A 22054-nucleotide genomic window follows, 5' to 3' on the forward strand; every position below is an offset into this window, starting at 1 on the left:
ATGTAATCTGATTTTAATATGTCAAGAGCATAGGCAAAAGTATTTTTGGAAAAAATGTTGGTTAAAAGTAATAAGAACATTGATATGAATCTCGGGTTTTTAACGGAGAATCAAGTGAAAAAAATAAAAAAAGATAATTTCTAAATTCCTATATATTAGCGCTTAGTGGCTATCAAGGAACACATCTTATGTATGTTTTTATCACCAAGTCTCAATTCTGAGATAATATGTAAAAAAACATGCCTTGAAAATTAAAAAATTCTGGGCATTTGATGCACCCTTACATAGAAATGTTTGCATGACTTTCAACCTTTTTATATTTTAATTTTATTTTGTATGCTTTTTGTTTATTTATTATTTTCAATATTTACACTCTTTTTTTAAAGATTTATCAATAAATCGATATTTTTTGCTTTGTTTTAAAGAAATATAGAGCACAAATTTTGTATGCGCATAGACTTACTTTTTAGAGTTGTGAAAATTTATCACCATTGATATCTATAGTTTTGAAATAGATACAGCAAGGAAATCATATGTACATATTTTGTAAGAGTTTCATTAAATATGACTTTAATGCATGCGAGATTTAATATGAAAAGTGTTTTTTTCCCCCAAATCTGTTATGATTATTCCTAATTTATATAAGAGAGAACAAGCATAAAGTAATCACAAGTGTGGTTGTGCTCCTAAAAGACGGAGAGTGACATTGAATATTTGTTGCAGAGTTGTAATTGTTTGTCGTTGTTGGACTGAGAGTAGAATCGGGATCGACATCGGAGTAATTCTAGCAAATGCCCTTTTTTTATTTTCTTCTTACCCTCTTCCCTTGTGACAGCTCATTGTAGTTGATCTAATGAAACGTCATAACAGCTAAGCTGCTTTCTTCCAAAATAGTTTGAAACTGTTAGAGTTACCTTATTTATTTTCATTTTTTTAACATGGGCCAAATAGTAATGTTTTTCTTCAACCTTTATCAGGTATTATTAAGTCTATGCCTTTGTTGGAGTCATAGTAAAATTGGGATCGACATTTGACTCATTCCTGCCTTTACCCTTTCTAGATACAGAGTTGGATATGGGGTTATTTCCTTCTTCTAATAGCTGCTTACAGCTAATCTAATAAAACGTCATTACAGCTTAGCTCCCCTTCTTGCAAATATTCTTCAAATCGCCAGGGTTACTATATCATTTTTCGACAACGAGGGATTATGGCTTGTTCTTTTGGAATTTTAAATAAAGGAAAGAAATTTATCACTCAAGAAATCAATGATCATCCATGTTGTGTTTGTGAAAAAATAAAAAGCGCCTCAAATATTGTTTTATTATTTGAAATCTGGCCCCATAGTAAAATATTTTTTGCTAGGATTTCAAAATATTTCATGAAGCTATTATATACCATCTATACCATATTATTTTCCAAAAAAGAAAAAAAAGTAGAGAAAAGTTTCTATCGAAATTTAGAAATTATTGGGATAACTGAAATCAGGAGAAAGGGTATCACCTAATAAAGTCAACGATTGCCTTCAAATCTATTTTTTTGTTGTAATTGTTTAACATATTTTGTCGTTAAAATATAAAAATGACTACTTTAATTCAAAGTTTTACTAAAAATTGATAATCAAATTTATGACTACATAGATTGAAAGTAACTAACCAAATCATTAAAAATGGATTATTAGGCCAATTAAATTATTCATAAGTTTCATAAATGTACTTTAGGTGAACAAAACAATCGAGTTAATCCGTTTAATTATAATACTATCTAAATTGGTTTTTGTCAGACATTTTAACATGATTGTAATGTTCCAATTTAACATTAAAAAAATATAACTCAACGTAAAATTCTGCGACATCTATTAATAATTTAAAAGGTTTGATCCGTGGTATAAAAATAAAAAACGAAATTTCTTTTGCAGATAATTCATCATATTAGTTTCATTTATTGGGGTAAAAAGTTTTATAAAGTTTCATTTGATTGATGATGATTTGAAACGTTAAGTTGTATCGAATATGCAAATTTTATTAATTCAACACAGATATATGGGAATTTTTTACTTATAACTTTACCAAAATTTGAATTTGTGAAAGTTTTAAGTATTTTTAATTTACATGCATAAAAAGAATATACCAGTTACCAGTAACTAATCCAATGTCCAAAATCAATATTATTTGTATATTTAGTCAGTTAAGACCTTGGAGAATAGTAGAAATATCAGTTTGTATAGGTTTGATGGAAAGATTCCAATTTGAATAGATCTAAAATTTACACTTTTGTTGACCAGTAGCCAACGTAAAATACTTGAGTATAATTTGGTGTAGTGTCACACACCCTACTTTAAACTTCAAGTTTCATGTCTCTTTAAAAAAGGTTATGCTGAACAGTTGAAAGGACATAGTTAGTATCTACGATATTTCAGCCTTTGTAGCTAAAAAAAAACAAAAAAACTTGATAGGACCGGTCGTATGACTGACAAATTTTATAAGGACTTCACTCTTTTTAGTTTTTTTAGAGTGATCCAACACTAAAACTTGTACAAGGTAGTGTTCATCATTTGGGAAAACTATCAACACCGTTGTATAATAACTTATATATAGGGTTATTTTATATATATATATTTTTTTTTTGGGGGGGTCTTTAGCCCCCTAAAAAGGAGCTATTGACGTACTTAGTTCTTAATGACACTTTGTATCCGTATATGAATTAACAGGGTTAATTCTGCAAAGCGAATAAATATAAAGAAATGAAAAATAATGATGCAATGACGTCATAAAAAGCGACATCTTTTTTGGGAAAATGTATTACAAAAAGACCACGAATTTACTTAAACAAACATGCATGTTTCAAAAATTCGATTTAAAGCTGTATCGTATCCCAATAAAGAAAAAAAAACCAATCTGTGTAATTCCAAAAGTCTAAATTAGGTTTTTGTAGGTGTTATGATATATGTTTGTATCTACAACAACCTATGTATGTTGTATAGATACGCTCAGGAGTCATAAATCACTACCATCCTTTGTTTATGCAATAGATAACATGATGATATAAATCATCGAAGCCTGACTTTTACAAAGTATCTTTTGTCTCAGCAACGATCCAATATACGTAATATATTTGTACATGCATAGAGTACATTATCAAAATTAAGTGGACACAATTGTACAACAGAAACAAAGGAAAATTACAGAAATAGAAAATAAACAACCTAAAACTAGATATAAAAGGTGTTGATACCATTTTCTATATTACCCTTTATATGAGTAACATACCTACATTTTATATTTTAAATAATAAAAATCTGGGAGTAGTACTATGTTCCCGCTAGACGTCGTCACACTTGGTTGCTTTAAAAAATACTAATATAAATAAATAACGCTCATATTGATATTGAATAACTTTATTTAACATTGGGATTAAGATGGTGTTATCCTGATAGCTTATATCTTGCCAAACTTAAAACATAACCATTGTAACTTAAAGTTTCTTTTTTTTTGTCTTATAGTAGTTGTTGTTGTTTTTTTTGAAAATATTTTTTTTAATAACATCTAAATGATTTAGTGTTTCTTTATTCCCTTAAATATATAAATACACAAAAATAATGAAATATAGTTTGTTTAAATGTTTTCAAAGATTGAATTTTTTTTTTTAACTATTTTAGAATCTTTTTCTAGAAAAAAGGGCTAGTTAAAGTAAAAAAATAACTTTTTCTTTTAAGTCTAGTAAATTGCTTGTTTCTGATCACAATGAAAAAAAATTGAGGGCATAATTCTGTCCGAAAACATTTTTGCCGAATGACATTTTAACAAGGCACAATTTGAAACATGTACATTTTGCTAAAGGACAATTTACACACGGACGTTTCGCCTTAGGATCATTTGTGAAAAATGCCTTAAAATGATATTTAATATATTTATATATAAACAATTGTATATTTTAATTAGGTTGGAAATGTCTTATTCACATAAAACGATTTTCTAAAGGACTAAATTTAACCTAGTTTAATATTTAATCTGATACAAAAATCAATTATTAAGTACTCTGTAGTGGAAATGGAACAGGCCAATACTCGAAACCCTGAGTATTGATGTAAAAAAAAGCCTGCATCTTATCCAAAATAACTGTTACCTTGCAGGTAAAATTTAATAAAAAACCAATTAGAAATTGATTTATTTGTGGATACTGGTTTTTATGCGGGTAGGCATTAGTCATATATCTGTCACTATGAACAAGTAGTTTTGAGTTTTTCCTTTCTTGCAGGGCTACTTATGTATATAATATTGATGACTAAGCAAGCGAAGTAATTCCTAGTTTTCGTTACGTCACCAGGAGTAACTTACAGAAAGCTAAGTCTTTTCTTGCGCTTTTGTTACTCATTGGAAACCCCTGAGCTATTTATAAAGTTGGTAGGAGTAAATCCAAAATTAAGTCGTATTTTGAAATTAAAATTATCTTATAACTTTTTATTTTTAAAGGTAAAACGGGTTTTAATGCATTTACTACCAGAATGTTAAATGATATCTAGTTATTTCCCAAGTTCCTCTAATTAAAGTTAATTTAAAATAAGGATGCTTATTTTTTCTCGATGTCTAATATTCATACAAGTTTTTATCGATTAATAATTACATTTTATTTATGGGGTTTCTCTTTACCCAGTTCCCTAACTGCGTTATAAAAAGGTTGTTCATAGGCGGAGTGTTAAATTATTTGAATGTACCAGAGTCCCCTGTTCAATAACCAAGATTTACTCGATTAAACAACAAAAAGACCTAAGAAACTGGAAAATGAGAAACACACTATAAGTTGCAGATTAAATCAAGGACAGTGTCGATTAAAGTAATTTAAATTTATAGTGAGAAGATGTATGATAAAAAATATTTATATTTAATTGTGATATAAAAAATTCAGCTATCTTAGTTTAATGAAGAAAGCCAAAAATGCTCGTGGAACTATGTAGAGAATGGTAAGCACTGCGTATACCTTTGTACTACTGTACATACATGTAATGCGGTCAGACTATAAAAGAAAAGAAAACTTTTTACAAAAAAAAAAAAAAAATCTAGGTATAAAAAGAAAAAGAAAAAAATACAAAAGTTTTTGTAAGGAATCGATAATACTTATCAGTTTTTCATATATCTTTTTGTAACATATTATGATATATCGAAAAATAACTTGGGAGATTCAATGTATTTAAAATATATTCTCCTAAATAATATAATTACATATTGCACAAGGAGATCTTCATTGACGAGATATCTCTTAATTTTTCCTTTAAAAAGTGAAAGACAAGAAAAAATGTAATATTTGCATTTTGTCCATGTACTCATAGAGAAAACCATTATCAAAGTTTCATATTTTATACATAGGGTGTGGCAACATAATCTTCCTTCATGCGTGGTGATCAGGCTGTAAAAGAAGTAGCGGAGTGGGCGTGGTTTCATTTAAGAGACAAAAGCTCTAAAGTTTTATTTGGAAGTACAATCAATTGAAATCATGCTTTTAAAAAGTGGGGAACATACGTTTGCATTGGAATATTAATATTAAAAAAAATGTTTTGACGGGATATTTTATCAGATTAGACCTATTGAAAATTATATCTAGAGTTTTTTTTTGTGCAATTTATAAAAATTATTTGAACGTAAATAACTCCATGGACCATTATGATAGAGCACTAAAATTGGTGACATCAGATATGCCATTTTTTATAAGGTTCCTGTTTTTTAAATTGTGCAATTTAAACAGGATTTATTCGGGAAAAATAAACATTTTTTTATATTTTACAAAATTGTAAATTACTAATTACATAATCAACTAATCGCCACACCTATAAAATAAGAAATGTTACTAATTGAATATCTTTTTTGTTTTCAAAAATTACTATTCGTATAATAAAAAGAAATTTAACCGGGTGAAAATGAAAAAATCACCAGGTATTAAAATACCAAAGTTCGGTTTATTTAAGAATGGGGGACTTAATCTATCTGATATTATTCACAAAACTGTCTAATACAAAATTTTGCGATCCGGCTTGGCGAATCATTTTATTAGTCAGATAATTTCCCTAAGAATGATTTCATAGTTCAGCAAATTGTAAAATTTGATCCATGTTTGATAATGAGAAGGACTAATGTGTCCATGGTGCATGTGCGTCTTTTAACTTGTTTGTAGATTGTTTGCTACCCCATAATAGTAGCGCCATCTTACGTTTATTATGCTCGATATGTAGTTTCTATTATTATTTTTTATATCAGGGCAATATTTGCACCATCTTGTGGAAGTCAATAGTTGTTAATTTGCTCATATCCTTGTGATTGAGAGTCATTTACAATGTATAGACATTTTTCAAATTCCAGCTTGTTCAATAAAATGTCTCATCTAATAAGACAATTAGACGTTCGTATTTTTGTATTTGTGTAGGACATGAGATTGAAAAGTAGGCCTGTTTGTCGTAAAGGATGAGATCTGATCAATATAGTTGTCACTGTCTTCAATCTTTTTTCATTTACTAATTAGATAGCTATGTAATAACGACAAGTTTTGACCATATAGTCCACTATGTCATTCTTTAAAATTTACAGATCAACGTTTAGAACACAAATATAGATAAAGCAATGGTAGATAAACATCTAAGACAAAAATCATGGTTAATATACATTGGTCACAATTGTGAACAGAGTTCCATTTATAAAGGTATTTTCACTCATACCAGCAAGATACACCATAAATCCCAAAACCTTTTTTTAATGGCAGAATTGTTAAAATTTGAAATTCATTATTAAAAAAGTTTACACACGTATTATGTGTACCCACATAAAAGATGTGGTTACTCATTTTTAGGATACTTAACAGTAATGGAGTTAATATCCTACCAACTGATTACGTGTTCATTATACACAGTGCGGCAACATGCCGTCTTTTTTTAAAATATGTGGCAATCAGGGTTTATACAATAAATATTGCCCAAAAATGATTTGACAGAATATTCAGTATTCTGAGTTTTTACTGTTGTGATTTATAAAAATCATTTAATTGTCTCAATTATTTTTTTTCATATACGAAAAAAAATAATTTTAATTCATATTTATAATATAAACTTTGCAAAGTTATTTTAACGTAAAAAAAAACCTCGGATAACGATATTATAGAACTAAAATTGATGCCATTAGGTCAAGTATTATTGTAAAATTCTAAATGGGTGTAGTTTGCTCAAATCAGATAGCTAAAACTGTAATCTTACAATTTTGTGATATTTTTAAATTCGTCAATTACTAATTCATAACTCACTAAAAATTAAAAATGTTGTTTATTATCTTGGCATTTTTTTCTATAAAATATTTATCCCTTTAAAACTCTTTAATGTAAAGTTACTTAAGGAAGAAACAAAAAAATTAACAAATCTCCGGTTAATAAAGTACCGAGGTTCAATTTATTCAACAATGGGGGACGTCACCTATCGGATATGACTTCCTAAACTAAGTAAAACAAAACTTAAATGTTTTTCATAGTTATTAAACAAAAATAACAGTTTTTTATTTATTAAACTTGTCTAATTATCTTTTCTAAAAAAGAAGCTATCTTCTCGCACCCTTTACTTTGAACATTGGTGAAAAATTGTAAAATTGCTTAATATACATAGGATATAATACATTTTTACTTGCATAAAATAACACTATTATTAATATATGTTTTTTGACATCATGACGTAAGTATTTCAAATTCATCCCTTATGTTATATATTTTCAAAATAGTATAAATACAATTTCACAAAATTTATGGAATTTTTTTAAGGTATTTATTTTACCAAATACATGCATATTATAAGGGGCAAAGTTGTTTTTTTTACATTGCCCGCTTTTTTTGGCTTGAAATATTTAATAAAATTACCTCTTAAAGGCTGATTAGACTTTTTTGATCTAAAAGCATTTCCTTTTTTTATTTATAATATGTATACATTTTGCTTCCTGTATATTTTTATGTTTAAATATATATTTCAAGGAAAAAAAAAGAGGGAGTCTTATCATAGTTTCTTCATAATATTTACTCTACATGAAGCTTGTATTAAAAAAACTTAAATTGCCTTAAGTCAGAAAAAATATAAATAAATAAAGAATTACTATGCGGGTGGTTTTAAGTTTTTTTTATATTATTTATGTTTATTTTCAAACAACTTTTTCTTCTTTTGACATTTTTGAGTTCAAAAGGGAAACTACAACTTATGAAGTTGATCCGTTAAAAGACAAAAATGAGTTCTATAAAATTAAATTATTTAGGTTTTTAGTTGGAAAAAGGACAAATTGCAGCATAACGCACTTTTAATGTAATATTCAACAAAAATATGAGACTCTTCACCACAAAAAGAAGCTATAACTATTTTTTTTCTCAAAATTGAGTCTGGAATATATTTGTATTATTTTCAATTTCTATTTTCAAATTATTCTTATTCATTCGTTGAGTTTACCGAAAAATTGCAATTCAAGTAGCCAAAATTGATCGTCACTAATAAAACAAATTAGAATGCCCACTCGGTAGAGTGCAAAACCTCACCCTAAAATCAATTAAATGATGTATCTCACTTTGTCCCAAAGTTATTGTTAATTATGTATTTTTAATGTTTTTATGCTACCTTGACCTCTCAAAATCGAATAACATCTTACTGTGACCATATATAATCTTCCTACCAAGTTGGATCAAAATCAACTAGTAGCTTTTGCTATAATCTGGGTGAGTAACAAGCAAACAGAAACAATTATAAAAAACCCCTTTCAATTTATTTCAAAGCCATATTGGAACAAATATAAGTATCCTATATAAAATAAAGATTCTTAGAATTGTATTAATATGAAACAAACTTCACGATTTTATCATAAAACAAGGGTTTTAATTGTAATAAGATAAGGTTCTATATTTGGTCTGTCAACAGAACAACAAGTTGAAATGATTTTTCTCACAATTTTTTGTGGATTACATTGTCTTTTTGACGAATTATACTCAAATTATATTGTCTTTTTGACGAGTTATACCCAACGTCTATCAACAAATTATTCTAATTAACCCTTTGGAGTCGTTTCAAATTTCAAGGGCCTAAGCTTTTATAATCAAGTGATTATAATTATATTAATTATTTTTATGATATTATATTGTATTATGATTTCAATGTAAAGGTCCCTTTTATACATTTTAAGGGATCTAAAGTATGTTGAAATGTTCAACAAAATCACACGTAGGTGAAAAAAAAAATATTTTGCTCCATAAATTAAAATTTTATCATTTTACTTTTTAATACTCTTATGAAACTATTTTAAATTAATAAAATGTTTGTCTACCCAAAAATAAAATAAAGTTCTTAATAGTTTTAAAGCCAAAAATAAATAATAGGAATATATACATAAATCGCTTCAAAAGTGCTAATAACACTTAAAAAATGATATTATTTTAAGAAGAAGGTTTTAATCGATATAAATATATTGCTATTGATTATGATATCGGGCCCATTTAAACTCATGTTTTATACCTTGAAACGTTTTGTTTTTGTTTTGTGGGAGTGTTTTTTAAAGTATGCTACTTGTATGTTTACATTATATTTGCTTATTATTGAATTAAGTCACTTAGATAAATAATGAAGGTGGAAAAATGACATCACAAATCCTTCAATTTTAAATAAAAAGGGCTGCTTATCAAAGGTAGTTTGGTGGTATTTAGTCCATAAAAGCAATAATTTTTGTTTACTTTTGCTAAAATAATCTGTCTTCATTTTTCCACTCCAACGGAATAAAAAAGTTAGCAACATAAATTTATTGCATACACTTCCCAATTAATTTTATTTATGAATAATGTAAATATTCTTAAAAAAATGTGTATTCTATTATATAATTACAAACCATTGATGACATTTAAATGTTATATATACATTTTTTTTTTTTTTGTTGGGGGATATGAAAGATTATCAGTATATCGATACTATTCTTGGTACCCTCAAAAAAATGTTGATATCTTGGCAACACTAATATAAATAAAATATAGGGTCAAAACAAAAGACTCTTATTGTATAAGAAGTGTCAAGTATTTAGTTACGACAGATGTCTTTCCTCTTTCCAACCATGTTTTTCTTCATTATTGATTGAAATCTTTATTGTATTATACAATAAAAAAAAGGATATATAAAACGTTAATAAAATGAGAAGGTTACCAGGGCAATAAAGGTATATATATTGTGTATACATCGAAAGGCCTTTTGACCATAGCCAGAGGCATTATTGTGTAATATATTACTATAAAAACACGAAAATTGAGCATTAAAGTTTACTTGTGGCTAAATGGAATGAAAATTTAAAAAAAAAATCGGTAAAAAAAAGGTCTGCAATTTATGAAGGAAAAAAGTCTATTATAATTTTTTACATCAATACATTTTCCTTATTTTAATTAATGTATACATACTCACTTTCTTTTTTTGATCAACTACTGACTATTTTTCTATTTGTTGAAAAGTTATGAAACCAAAGATGAAATTAAATTTTAAAAATAATCGTGTAATGTATGTCTTAAAGAATTAAAAGACTTTTATCAATTATGTCACTGTTATTGGTCCTTAAAGAAGTTCCATATCTCAAAGCGCCATTTATAAAACATCATGTTTACTAATATTATAGTAAATTATGATATGTTCTCGAATCACACTATCCAAAGGACAAATTTAACGTCTTAGAATCTTTCTTTGACGAATATCTCCACATAAAGCAAGGATATTCGTCAAATTGCAGGATCTAATTGACAAATTTTACTTCTACAAATCTTTCTTCGAAAAATATATCTACCATGAACAGAACTATTTGAATCTCAGGATTCAAATGAGAAATAGAAAGTCCTGTAATCTTTCTTCGACGAATATTTCCACCAAAGAAACAATTCTATTTAGTGATTCTTAGGATCAAAAGAAAAAATTCTACGTACTTACTCGAATCCCATGATTCGAAAGGCATCCACACACAAAAAGGCTATTAGTAGACTCACAGGAACTAATTTACAAATTCTACTTCGAATCTTTCCTCAACGAATGTCACCACTAACAACAAAGCCGTTCGATCGGAGGATGCAATAGACAAATTCTACGTCTTCAAATCTTTCGTCGACGAATATCTCCAAAAAAAATACTATTTGGTAAATTTCACGAGCGAAAAGACATATTCTACGTTTTCAAATATTTTTTTGACGAATATCTTCACTAATTAAAAAGCTATTCGCCGGATCAGAGAAAGCAAGGACAAATTTAAGGTCTTTCAATCTCTTATCGACAGATTTCAATAACACATCCTCCTGCTCTTTAAATAATGATACATTTTTTTTCTTCTGAGTCTGCATCTTCAACGACAAAACATCACCTTCTTCTCGCTTTGATAATAATTCTTAATTTTTACTTACGAAAAATGTATATAAATACAAATTATGGACTAAGCACTGTATGTAAGTGTATAAAGCTTATAAAAGAAACATAGTCAATCACTCAAGTGGAGAAAATAAAGTAAACCCAATAACGTCACATGTTAGCATTCAATTTGGAAATGTGTTTAAAATTTTGCACCAATACTTCTGAACTAATATATTTAAATGCTTTGAGACCTTAACTAAAAAAGTTGGTTTGATTTTACTCCCTTGTTTTTATTTAATAACTATTTTAGTATTTAAAATAGCCCTTTGTTTGTCAAGAAAAGAAAGGCTACGTGTTTCATGTATTTAATAATTCATTTTTTCATTATCCTATGAGACTGATGGAATCAATTGAGTATTTCAGAGATACAATACATAAAAAATATGACTAAAAAAACATTTATGTCATACCTCGATTTGCATATATTTTATTTCTCACACGTCGAGATGCAATAAGAAACTTTTTATCCTCCAGAGGATCCTCATCTTCTTCCTCGTCCGAGCTTTCTACATGATATTGCATCACTGTCTCGTAGAGTGGCATTCTGTACTTATATAACTGCTCGATGACAATAGAAAGTCTTCAATCCATAATTTTATTTGTTATCTACCTGTGTTTGTGCGGAGGCCTTGGTTAAGGATAACTATAACTTTTTAAACCTGAAATTTGACAAAAAAATATTCAATTATTAAATCATGTTTCAGTATAAGATAAAATGTACTAATTTTTATTTATATTTATAAATTCATATATCAAACCTAGTATACAGCGTGGTAATCGCATTTTGTCTGAAAAAATATGATTTGATTGCCGAAACTTAAGGTTATAATAAAAGTTAAGTGATCTATATTCGATCTCGAGATAAAGAAGTAAGAAAAATATTTGTAAATCAATTATTATAATCATTGATTTAATCCATAGATTATTAACAAGCGGCCTACTGGCCAAGTCCAGTCGGAATTGTATTTAATAACCATAATAAAATAGTATAATAAAGAATAATAAGTCCAAACTGTGCTATTTTGGTTAAGACTGGCATGTACTACTTAATAATCTTGGGAAGGGGTGAATCAGTTGGTATTCTAATTTTCCTAAAATAGAGGGCATTACAAGTCAGTCTAGGGGCAAGAGTTTCTTTCGATACTTTTCTCATATGAGGTTATCAACCATTTTTATAATCAGATTCCCTTTTGACAATGTAAAGAAGATTAATGAGGGGTCTACTTAGGTCTTACAAAAGAAGCAGAGAGTGTTTTATTTGTTAGATTTGTTCGTATTGAGGGAGGAGGTTTCAAGTCTTTTTGTGTCCAAGCTGGGTATAGGTTGGCAAGAATGATTTCAAGACATATTCTTGGGAAATATCACCGAGCTTTTACAGTCGTATCTTCACAATTCTTGCAGGCAACGTCTTTATCTTTCTTCAAAATAAGACGTCCTTCATTTTCTTCGATTCAACTATTCGAATTCCCATGAAAAATGGAACAGGTTAGCCCAACTCTTTGTAAAATATGTCTCTAGCGTACACTTTTACTATTGCCGGGAGGATCCCGTTAATGATTCATATGTAGCTATTGAAATTAAAGCGAATTTTTGTGGCTGCGAGATGATCTCTTTAGCTCATTTGTGCCAATAACCAAACACGGTTGCAAACCACTCCTTTAATCCATTTCCGTAGAGGAATACGGTTCTCCATGTTATAAAACATTGTATATTTGCACACACCCTTAAGAACAAATTATTACCATGAATTATTAATATTATGTGCATAGCATATATTTACAAAATATGTACATAAAAAAATTCAAAAATGGAATCTCACTACTACATACCTACAATATGAAAATTTATATTTTTAAGCTATTGACGAGAAACTAAATGCATTTAGTTATAAAAAAGTAATAATATAAATATATCAATGAGTTTTATGAAAATACCATATATAAATCTCTTTGGAAAACTTATTAGTCATATTGGCCCATTTCATAATCATAAACACGTAGCAAAGAGAAGGGGAGGTAAGTGTCAGTTTCGGAAATAATTCGGAACTTTTATAAATTCAAACATGTGGGATTGAAAACAAAAAATCAAGTATCATGTAAAATAAAGAAAATCCCACATTCCTATTATATATATATTTATTTCAGATGTGACTTGTCAACATTAAAGCAGGCTGGAACTATTTTTTGTAAAAATTGATAAATATGATAAAATGCTCGGTTAATTTATATTTTTGAACTTTTTTTGAATTGGAAGACTGACAGCCAAGCTTTTGTAGATTTAATTTAAAAGTTAAATTTTAAATGATTCATCTGTTTGTTTTTTTACCATTGCCTGTAATAATGTAGTAATTAAAGTAAGGACAAAATTATATCTCATATACTTTGTAAATATCTTATCTCACAGTTTCTTTTAAATTAAATAGTGTGGTGTTTTAAATGATAGTTGATGTTGGAAATATCTTTTTTTCTCAAATTGTTATTTTCTTATCACTTCTTGTTCCTGGTTTGGGATTTAACATATGTATACGTTGTGTAAAAGTTGCAACTTGTATGATAAAATTGATTAAGTTGTAATTACTTCAGCCTCATAGTTTCTTATTTAATTACAACATAAGTCATTTTAGTTTCCAACTTAATAAATTGATGTTATCATTTCATTTTAATTTATTTAAACTACATTGGACATGTATTTACGAAAAAAAAAAACTGTAGACATTTGTTTTTAATAATTAGTTACAACATATTAATAATGAATAAGTACTTTTTAATCAAAAAGTCAGCTATTACGCCATTAATATATCGACTATAGAATAATAATTTTTTTATTAATTTAAAATTACTTGTATAATTTTTGAATTTCGACTTATACATATGCAACTTGTTCAATATAGCAACTTATACACAACAAATATTTACATTTCAATATTTTTGAATTTATTTTTGTCAATCAAAAGCATCGTATTAATATTTTATGGACTTAATTGAGACACTTAAAAGCGTAAATATATTTAAACACCTCTATTTATTTATGGGGCTGAATTTAGTTCCTTGATATTTCCTTTCAAAAAAGAAATTTAAAAAAAAATAATTGTGTCAAAAAATTTGAAGGACAATAAGTTCAATTTGCTGAACCTCAAAAATAAAAAAAAATTTCATGGAAATTTACGACAATTTGATAAAAAGTTCTCTATACTAAATTGGTTCTTGTAAACTTATTTAACAAAGCTGTTATAATTATGACTTTATTCTTAAAGAGAGAACATCAAAGCATAAACTAATCAATGGTGCATGAAAGAACACTTAGGATTTGTTGTGTCATTACCAGATACAGATTAGGCCTTGTGTTTATGACTTCTTTTCAAGGCTGATTGCAGGTAATCTAGTTATCACAAAATAAGCTGCTCTCCTTTAAAGTCTTTACAGATTGTTAAAGCTACTACGTTAGTCTTTGGTTTCATTTTTTAACATACCAGCCTATTATAATTTTTAAAACTATACCTATACAACAGTGGCGCCAGTACCATAAGGGCCAAAGGATCATTGCCCTCCCTCCTACTTTTGGAGGTTTTTTTTTATAGTTATCACAATAAAAAAAGTTCCTCTTGGGTAAAAAAAATTTATTGACATAATTTTCGAAAAGAATCAATTTTCTCTTTTTTTCAAAATTGCTTTTTGTTCTCATTTAGTCTCAAAAACATTTAAACTCTAAAATTAATAGTGTAATCATAGATTTATAAAATAGACAAACAATATTTCAGTCCAAAAAAAAGAAGGAGAAAAGGCCAGTCCCCCCCCTTGAAAATACAATCCAGTACTATGTCCATTTTTCAAACAGCTGAGGAAAATTGATGCTTATTCATTGTTTTCCACAGAGTTACACATACAGTTTTTCTTTCTTTTTCAATTTGGTTTTTCAAAGATTAAAAGGCTTAAAGAAGATTTATTTTTTTCAAGAAGGAGGATAAAAAAAAATATCAAAAGAAGAATTTAATACCTTTGGATTAAAGGCTATGAATTACATTATCGTGTTATTTTTAAATTCTAGGTATTTATTTCGAAACGGATTGAATTGGTTAAAATACAAACAAATGAACATTCAAAATTTGTTTGGAAATATTTGGAATTTTGCCATTTTCTTTCGTATACCTATATAATAATACTGAAATTAGATTTTAGTATGGCGTACATATGTTTGTATGAAAGTATATACAAAAATCTGATGAGATGGATAGGCTTATAAGAGAGATGAAGATGGATCTGGTACTCTATAGTTAATTGAATTTCAATGAGTTCACTTTGAATAGTAACACAATATTAATATATGGATTTAAATAAATTAAATACAGTATACACAACAAAATAATCTTTGAAAAATAATTTGATTATTTTTTAAGTTGAAATACAACTTAAGATTTTTAAGCGATTTTTTATCCAAAATTAGTTTTAAAAAAACTTAAAAATGTTAAAAATGAGCACCCAAAATATTGAAATAGAAATATTTATAATTTGGAAAAATACAATTTTATATTGATAATTTAAAAAAATTAGTGTTTTTTTTTTATTTATCTGAACTTATTAATAAATTTTGCTATACTATATCGACAAATTCCGATTTTAGAAAGATTTCCTTTCATTAAATTTTGGCTTTGATCAGTTTTGGAAGTTTTAAACATTCTTAAAGACTGATTAACTTCAAAATAGTAGTTGGAGCAAATTTAAAGTTGGTAGGATCTTCAAGAGCATTGTTTAACAGAGGCATCTCAACATCACCACCACTGACAAAACGTCTTACTTCTTGCATAAATGGAAGATCAGGATATTACAATTTTGTGCAAAAGTATTTATTTATATTTGCAAGATTCAAGAGGGATTATTCAATAATAAATTTTTGGGGCAAATTAAAAACTTTATTGAGGTACATTTAAATTCTCAAATGGGTGCCAAAAGATAAGTTTAATAAATATGCTTCAATTACCAAAAAATCAATATGAAAGGTGAAAGTAACATTAAATTTTAAAAATGCACGATCGACCATTACTTTTAAAAAAATTGCACTACAGAGCTAAAATCATCTTTTTGTGGTACTCAATACATATTAAAAACATTCTAAAATTTAAATAAATAAATATTAAATTCAACATGTTTAAATTGCACATTTTTGACTCTAAAATGTATAAAAAATGGATAATTTATTTCATGAAAGAATGTCATAGACGGAGGCTTGTACTCTATTGAGTACCCATTCTAATTATGGTTTTATTGTTCCTTAGCATAGGTAAGACTAAAAATGGATCCGCATGAAAAAAATGTATATTTTTTCTATTTTTCCTTTTAGTTAACCTTCCGTTTGTGAAAATCCCTTTCACAAGTAGTCAGTGAATTGGGGTAAAACATTATCCGAGTTATGGAACAAATTTTATTTCTTGATAGACAATTAACATATCCTTAAAATTACGCTATTCAATTTATAATAAGTATTTTCCTAATTATTCCCTTCATTACGCACTTGAAAATATCAATTAAAATCTGTAAAACATTTTTATTTTTAACATTTCTTAATAACAAGATATAATTTGCGATTATTATAGGCAGAGCAATATAATTTTATTTTTGACTGATTTTTGAATGACATATGACATATTTTGCACAAATTTTAGATATTAAAAATGTACTAATTAACTATAATTGAGTTGAGTGTGATATATAGAATAACAGCTGATATTACATTAGTAGTAACGCTTATATCCTAGATGATAATAAAAAAGAAATTTAAAAATATAAGAACGACTTATAAGCGAATAAATTAATCAAATTCACCAAATCTATATTAGAAATGACAAAATTTACTAATAATTCCAAAAAATACATTAATGCAACAACAAAAACTGTATTTTATTTTAAAAATATATTTTGAAAGTATATTGAAAAGTTTTGGTGATAAATCTATTTTAAACAGATTTGAAGCAATTTTATAAAATTTAGGAACAAATAATCCATCCCTCTTCACTATCGAAGGATTAAAAAAAATTAACATAAGAAAATTATGTATTAATATCATTTACTAAATAAATATCCTAGGGCATGTAGTTAAATATATAACATAAATTAAGAACGTTCAATTGTATTTTGACATCTCTATTTATACACAAATATACAATATATGAAGGTAAACAATATGCATTCATTTAATTTTTTTTTTTTTTGAAAAATAGAAAATACCTCCATTAATTCTAAGGGGTGTTTGTTAACCTAAGGGCGTGAATTATTCGAATAGTATATTTGTTACACATTCTAGGTAAATTATTATTTTATCATATACTCCTTGTATTTTTTTCTAGGGGAGATAGTATTTTATTAGTATCTAGGTATTGACAAATTTTGACATTTGGTTTTGAGATTTCCAGGAAAGTTTTTATGTGTTTTGATTATTTCTTTATTCCGACGATGGATTTGAAAAAAAAGAAATTGAAGGAGATGTCTTATTACGCAAAGGACAGGTTGTGCTCGATGATATTTTATAAATTTAGTTACCCTTTACTTCAAGTGGGTATCAAAAACCAGGTTTGATATTGTGGAAGAATTCAAAATTCAAAAAAGAAGAAGAATATTAGTAGAGGGTAAATTTACGTCTGGTCAGAAATAGGATTAAAGTCATTTTTAGATGAAAAGACATAAATGTGGGGAAAACACTCATCCCATCGTTTGTAGTAGCATGATTAAATTACGAAAAACGTGATTTTTATGGAATCAAGAAAAGTCCACTCAAATGTTTTACTACTATATTTTTAATTCAATATGTCCTGTCGGCGAACAGATTAGTACCTCAAGACAATGAAGACCGTGTCCATGATGTGACACGCTCTCATGATAGCAGCTGAATTATAATTTGGCCGAAAAATGCAGGAGACATTTTTCTTCAAAACATCCCAAACTTCAAAGTTGAGGGAGTTTACGCCAGGGATCAAGTAGGACCACTTGGAGGCTGGCCAGTGCACGGCCATATTGTTGCTGCATAAGTATTGATTCTTCTTGACTGTACTTCACCATTCCCACCCTTACTGGACTTCTTGATGTTGTAGGCAGTTCGGATGGAGATGTTGACAGTATTTACAGCCTTTGCAGCACTGACAACAGCGTGGAAGATCACTCATGCCTTCCCTTTTTTATTGCTGTTATGACATTTTACACTTTCAGACATTGATTAAAAACAAAGTTTGTTTATTTTTGTTTCAGCTATCGTGTAGTTGCGTTATAAAACTTTGTAACTAAAAATAAAGGTGATAAAATCATAAGTAAATGCTACTACAAGTTTTGGGTACGTACTTTGTATAGCCGGTCTTTGTTTGCTACTCAATAGTCTCGTTAGATTAATAATAGTGACAGTTAAAGTCAGGTTCATCAATGTAGTAGCTATCTAATCATTTGTGTGACTGCTTGATGGGGATTGCAGGGACAAGCTTCATATAGTCTTTCATGTTATGACTATTATGACATTCCTGCGTAAGAACTGGTTATGCCTGCTTAGTGCGCTTACATGCTTAAATCAAGTGACTCTTAAACCAAATTTGACTGTATTTGTGTGTATTATTGCTTATTTGTTTATCATTTGTACAATGGTACTATAATAAAATAATACAAAAAATCATAATTTGGATTATCGCACTCAAGTTAAAGTGTTTTATTTACCCCCCCCACCAAAAAAAACAACAACATACAATAAAATCAATAATTTTAAATAAATATAATTATATTTAAGCTATTATTAAATATATGTTTTCTTTCAAAAAGATAAATATAATAAAAAAATCAGTTATTCATGCGTCAAATGAATTCGTTTGATGAGACAAAGCGGTATTAATACTTTCAAAATTAAAATTACATTTATTTTTCTTAAAATTAAAACATATTTCATGGAATTCTTATAATCATATTAAAATAAAACTGTTAATTTTAATTCCAAGTAGTATAAACATATTTTTAAGGTTATATTTGTTAGTGGAGAAGATTTGGGACACATGCCCTTGTTCTTAAACATAAAAAATGATACAACCACACAATCACAAAATCAATCATTTTTTGCAAGTTTTTCTTTAAACATTGCATTAACATTGATTGAAGGGATTTTTGGAGAAATAGTCAGTTTTTTAATATTTTTGCAAGATCATATTATGTATTATTTAATTTAATATTTTTTTCATAGCAGTTCAATTAAGAAACTCATAAAGGAAAGAAAAAAGAAAGACACGACTCTATGTTGCGAAAACTCGAGCCAAACCCCTTTTCGTCATGTGCAAATTAAAATTTACAATTGCGCCAGGAATAGTTTCAATTCCATGGAGATTGTTCAGATTTAAAAATTGAGAAGAAATTTGAGATATTGTAACGCTCAGCACAAAGAGGACAGTTGCGACGAATGGAGTATTTTTTCTTACTTTTGTAATTCTATTATGTTATTTTGTATATTTATGCTTCTTAGTAAACATACTTGTTAGCTAGGCTGGTATTTTTGCAATATATAATTTAGATAAGTGATCAGTAAATCTGCTACAATACATTAAAGGTTAATTATTCAACAACTTGAAATGTTCTATTTATTTGTCAAAAATATTATTAAGTCTGATTTTCTTAATTTATAAATCAAAGTTATTTTTATATCAAAAGACAGAAAAACAAATCAATTTCTCAGCTGTACTAGATCTTTTAATAAGAAAATACTCGGTTTTTTTACGAAAAACTTATTATTTAAGCTTCAAATAAACTCTTTTAGCTTACAAAAATATTAAAAAACGGGGCTTTATTCCTTTTTATACAAAGCCTTTAACCAAAATGTGGTTCTATTACCTTTAAAATGCATTTTTTTTTCTATTTTGGATTATTCCACATGAAAATTAAATGTTTAAATGTTTAAAATTATCGTAAAACTTAGGAAATAATAAGTTTCTTTTTTATGAAGATAGTTATTTTTATCTCTCAAAAAGTTGTTTAACTCCATAAAAGGGTAAAAATACTTAAGAAATTATAACAATTATTCTCCAAAGCAAAATTTGACACAAAAAAAAAAAAAAACATTACCGTTTATAAATTTTTGCCTTTGCATTGCAGTGTGTAATTGATAGCTTTTACTACAAAAAATAAAAATAACCATTATTATTTAGTTTTTGTGGTCTACAGAGAGCAATAGTTTTAAATATACTATAAATAAACCTGGATGGTTTGAATAATATAAAAAATTATTAATGAAAAAATCTTAAAGAATAAGATAAAAATCTAAGAAATTAAATTAAAAATCTTAACTATTTTGTAAAATATTAAATTTTTTTTAATATCTTCTTCCCTAAACTATAATTTTTGTCCTTGTAATCAAAAACAAGAAATTTAATTGACTTTAAAACATTTATGTATTCAGAAAGTTCAATAAAATATTATCTGAATTTTGTATGCTATTTTAATTCAAGGCGAAAAAATAATGAATGCAAAATTATATACATAGATGTTTGAAAATTTAAAAAAAAAACACTGTGTAAGCCATCAAACCATAAACTTTTTATTATATAGGTCATTACTATGTTTCTCATTGTAAATTCAATTAGGAATACACTATTTTCATTAAATATTCTATTAAAGTAATTAAACAACCCCCATCCCATTTACTTTCCACTTTAACCTTGTTCTTCATTTGTTAAATACAGTACCACTCAAGCTTGGTTCGCATAGTCTCTCAATTGGTACGTTGATGAACCTTTAAAAAAGGTTCAGCCTCCGTTGTTTTATATTCAGTCTGTTCATATTGGTGTATTTTAAAACCATACCATAGTATTTTTATTAGAACATCAACTGTACTTTTTAAAACATACTAAACTATCATTTTCTGTGTCAGCCATAGAAAAACGGGAAAAATAAACAACAATAACGTAAAGCGATGAACAAAAGAAGAGAGATTGCATGAGTGAGCACTCATCCCTCCCCGTTGATCATAAGGGGACTATGTAAACAAAACTAATCATTAAAATATACTGATCTCCATCCGTCCATTCTCCCGATACAAACCGGACTCTATCATCCATAAACCATCCAAGAACAGGGATCAACTAATCCATATATTTATCACACTACCGTTGTTCCCCTTAACTCTACATTGGATCGCGTAAGGGATTGAGAACACACTCAAAATTAAACTTTCTATTTTTCTACATTTTGAGTGCCGGCTCCACGTCGTCATGATTATATTAGTAGTACTTGAAGATTTTGAATTATTCTGAACTTCTACACACTGTAAAATGGTTCTAAAGAATAGTGTAGTATAACTCAATGTACAACGTACATAGAAAGAATTATTGACCGGAACTCAGTGAGTGTAACCTATATTCTTGGTCGCCTCCCCAACTAAATAAATATGCATATGATATGTAGATTGCCTTCAACTTCTTAAATCAAATGTTTTAATTGTAGTAATGAAATATTTACTTATATCTAATCTATTCAACTCCAATTGGCCAAAAAAAAAGTGTGGAAGTTTTTGAACCACTAGTTTAAAAACCACTGAATAAATGATAAGGAAATAAATCAAATTAGTGACTCTAAAACTATTACTTAAATATATCTCTAAAGCAAGGGCTTCTACTCGAAGCACTTCATTCTT

At 27.6% G+C, this 22054-nt stretch overlaps 1 protein-coding gene across 2 annotated transcripts in view; it reads right to left on the reverse strand.

Annotated features, from left to right (window-relative positions):
* LOC121120505 (uncharacterized) overlaps nucleotides 1–22054 on the reverse strand; it is a 154124-nt gene that overhangs the window by 66632 nt on the left and 65438 nt on the right. For both annotated transcript variants that reach the window (XM_040715394.2, XM_071889215.1), the window contains one exon: nucleotides 11827–12075. In XM_040715394.2, the coding sequence (XP_040571328.1) occupies nucleotides 11827–11959 (133 nt within the window). In that variant the 5' untranslated portion in view covers nucleotides 11960–12075. The remainder of the gene's footprint in view (nucleotides 1–11826; nucleotides 12076–22054) is intronic.

This window comes from Lepeophtheirus salmonis, chromosome 6 (genome assembly GCF_016086655.4).
Source record: "Lepeophtheirus salmonis chromosome 6, UVic_Lsal_1.4, whole genome shotgun sequence".
Classification (NCBI taxonomy): Eukaryota; Metazoa; Arthropoda; class Copepoda; order Siphonostomatoida; family Caligidae; genus Lepeophtheirus; species Lepeophtheirus salmonis.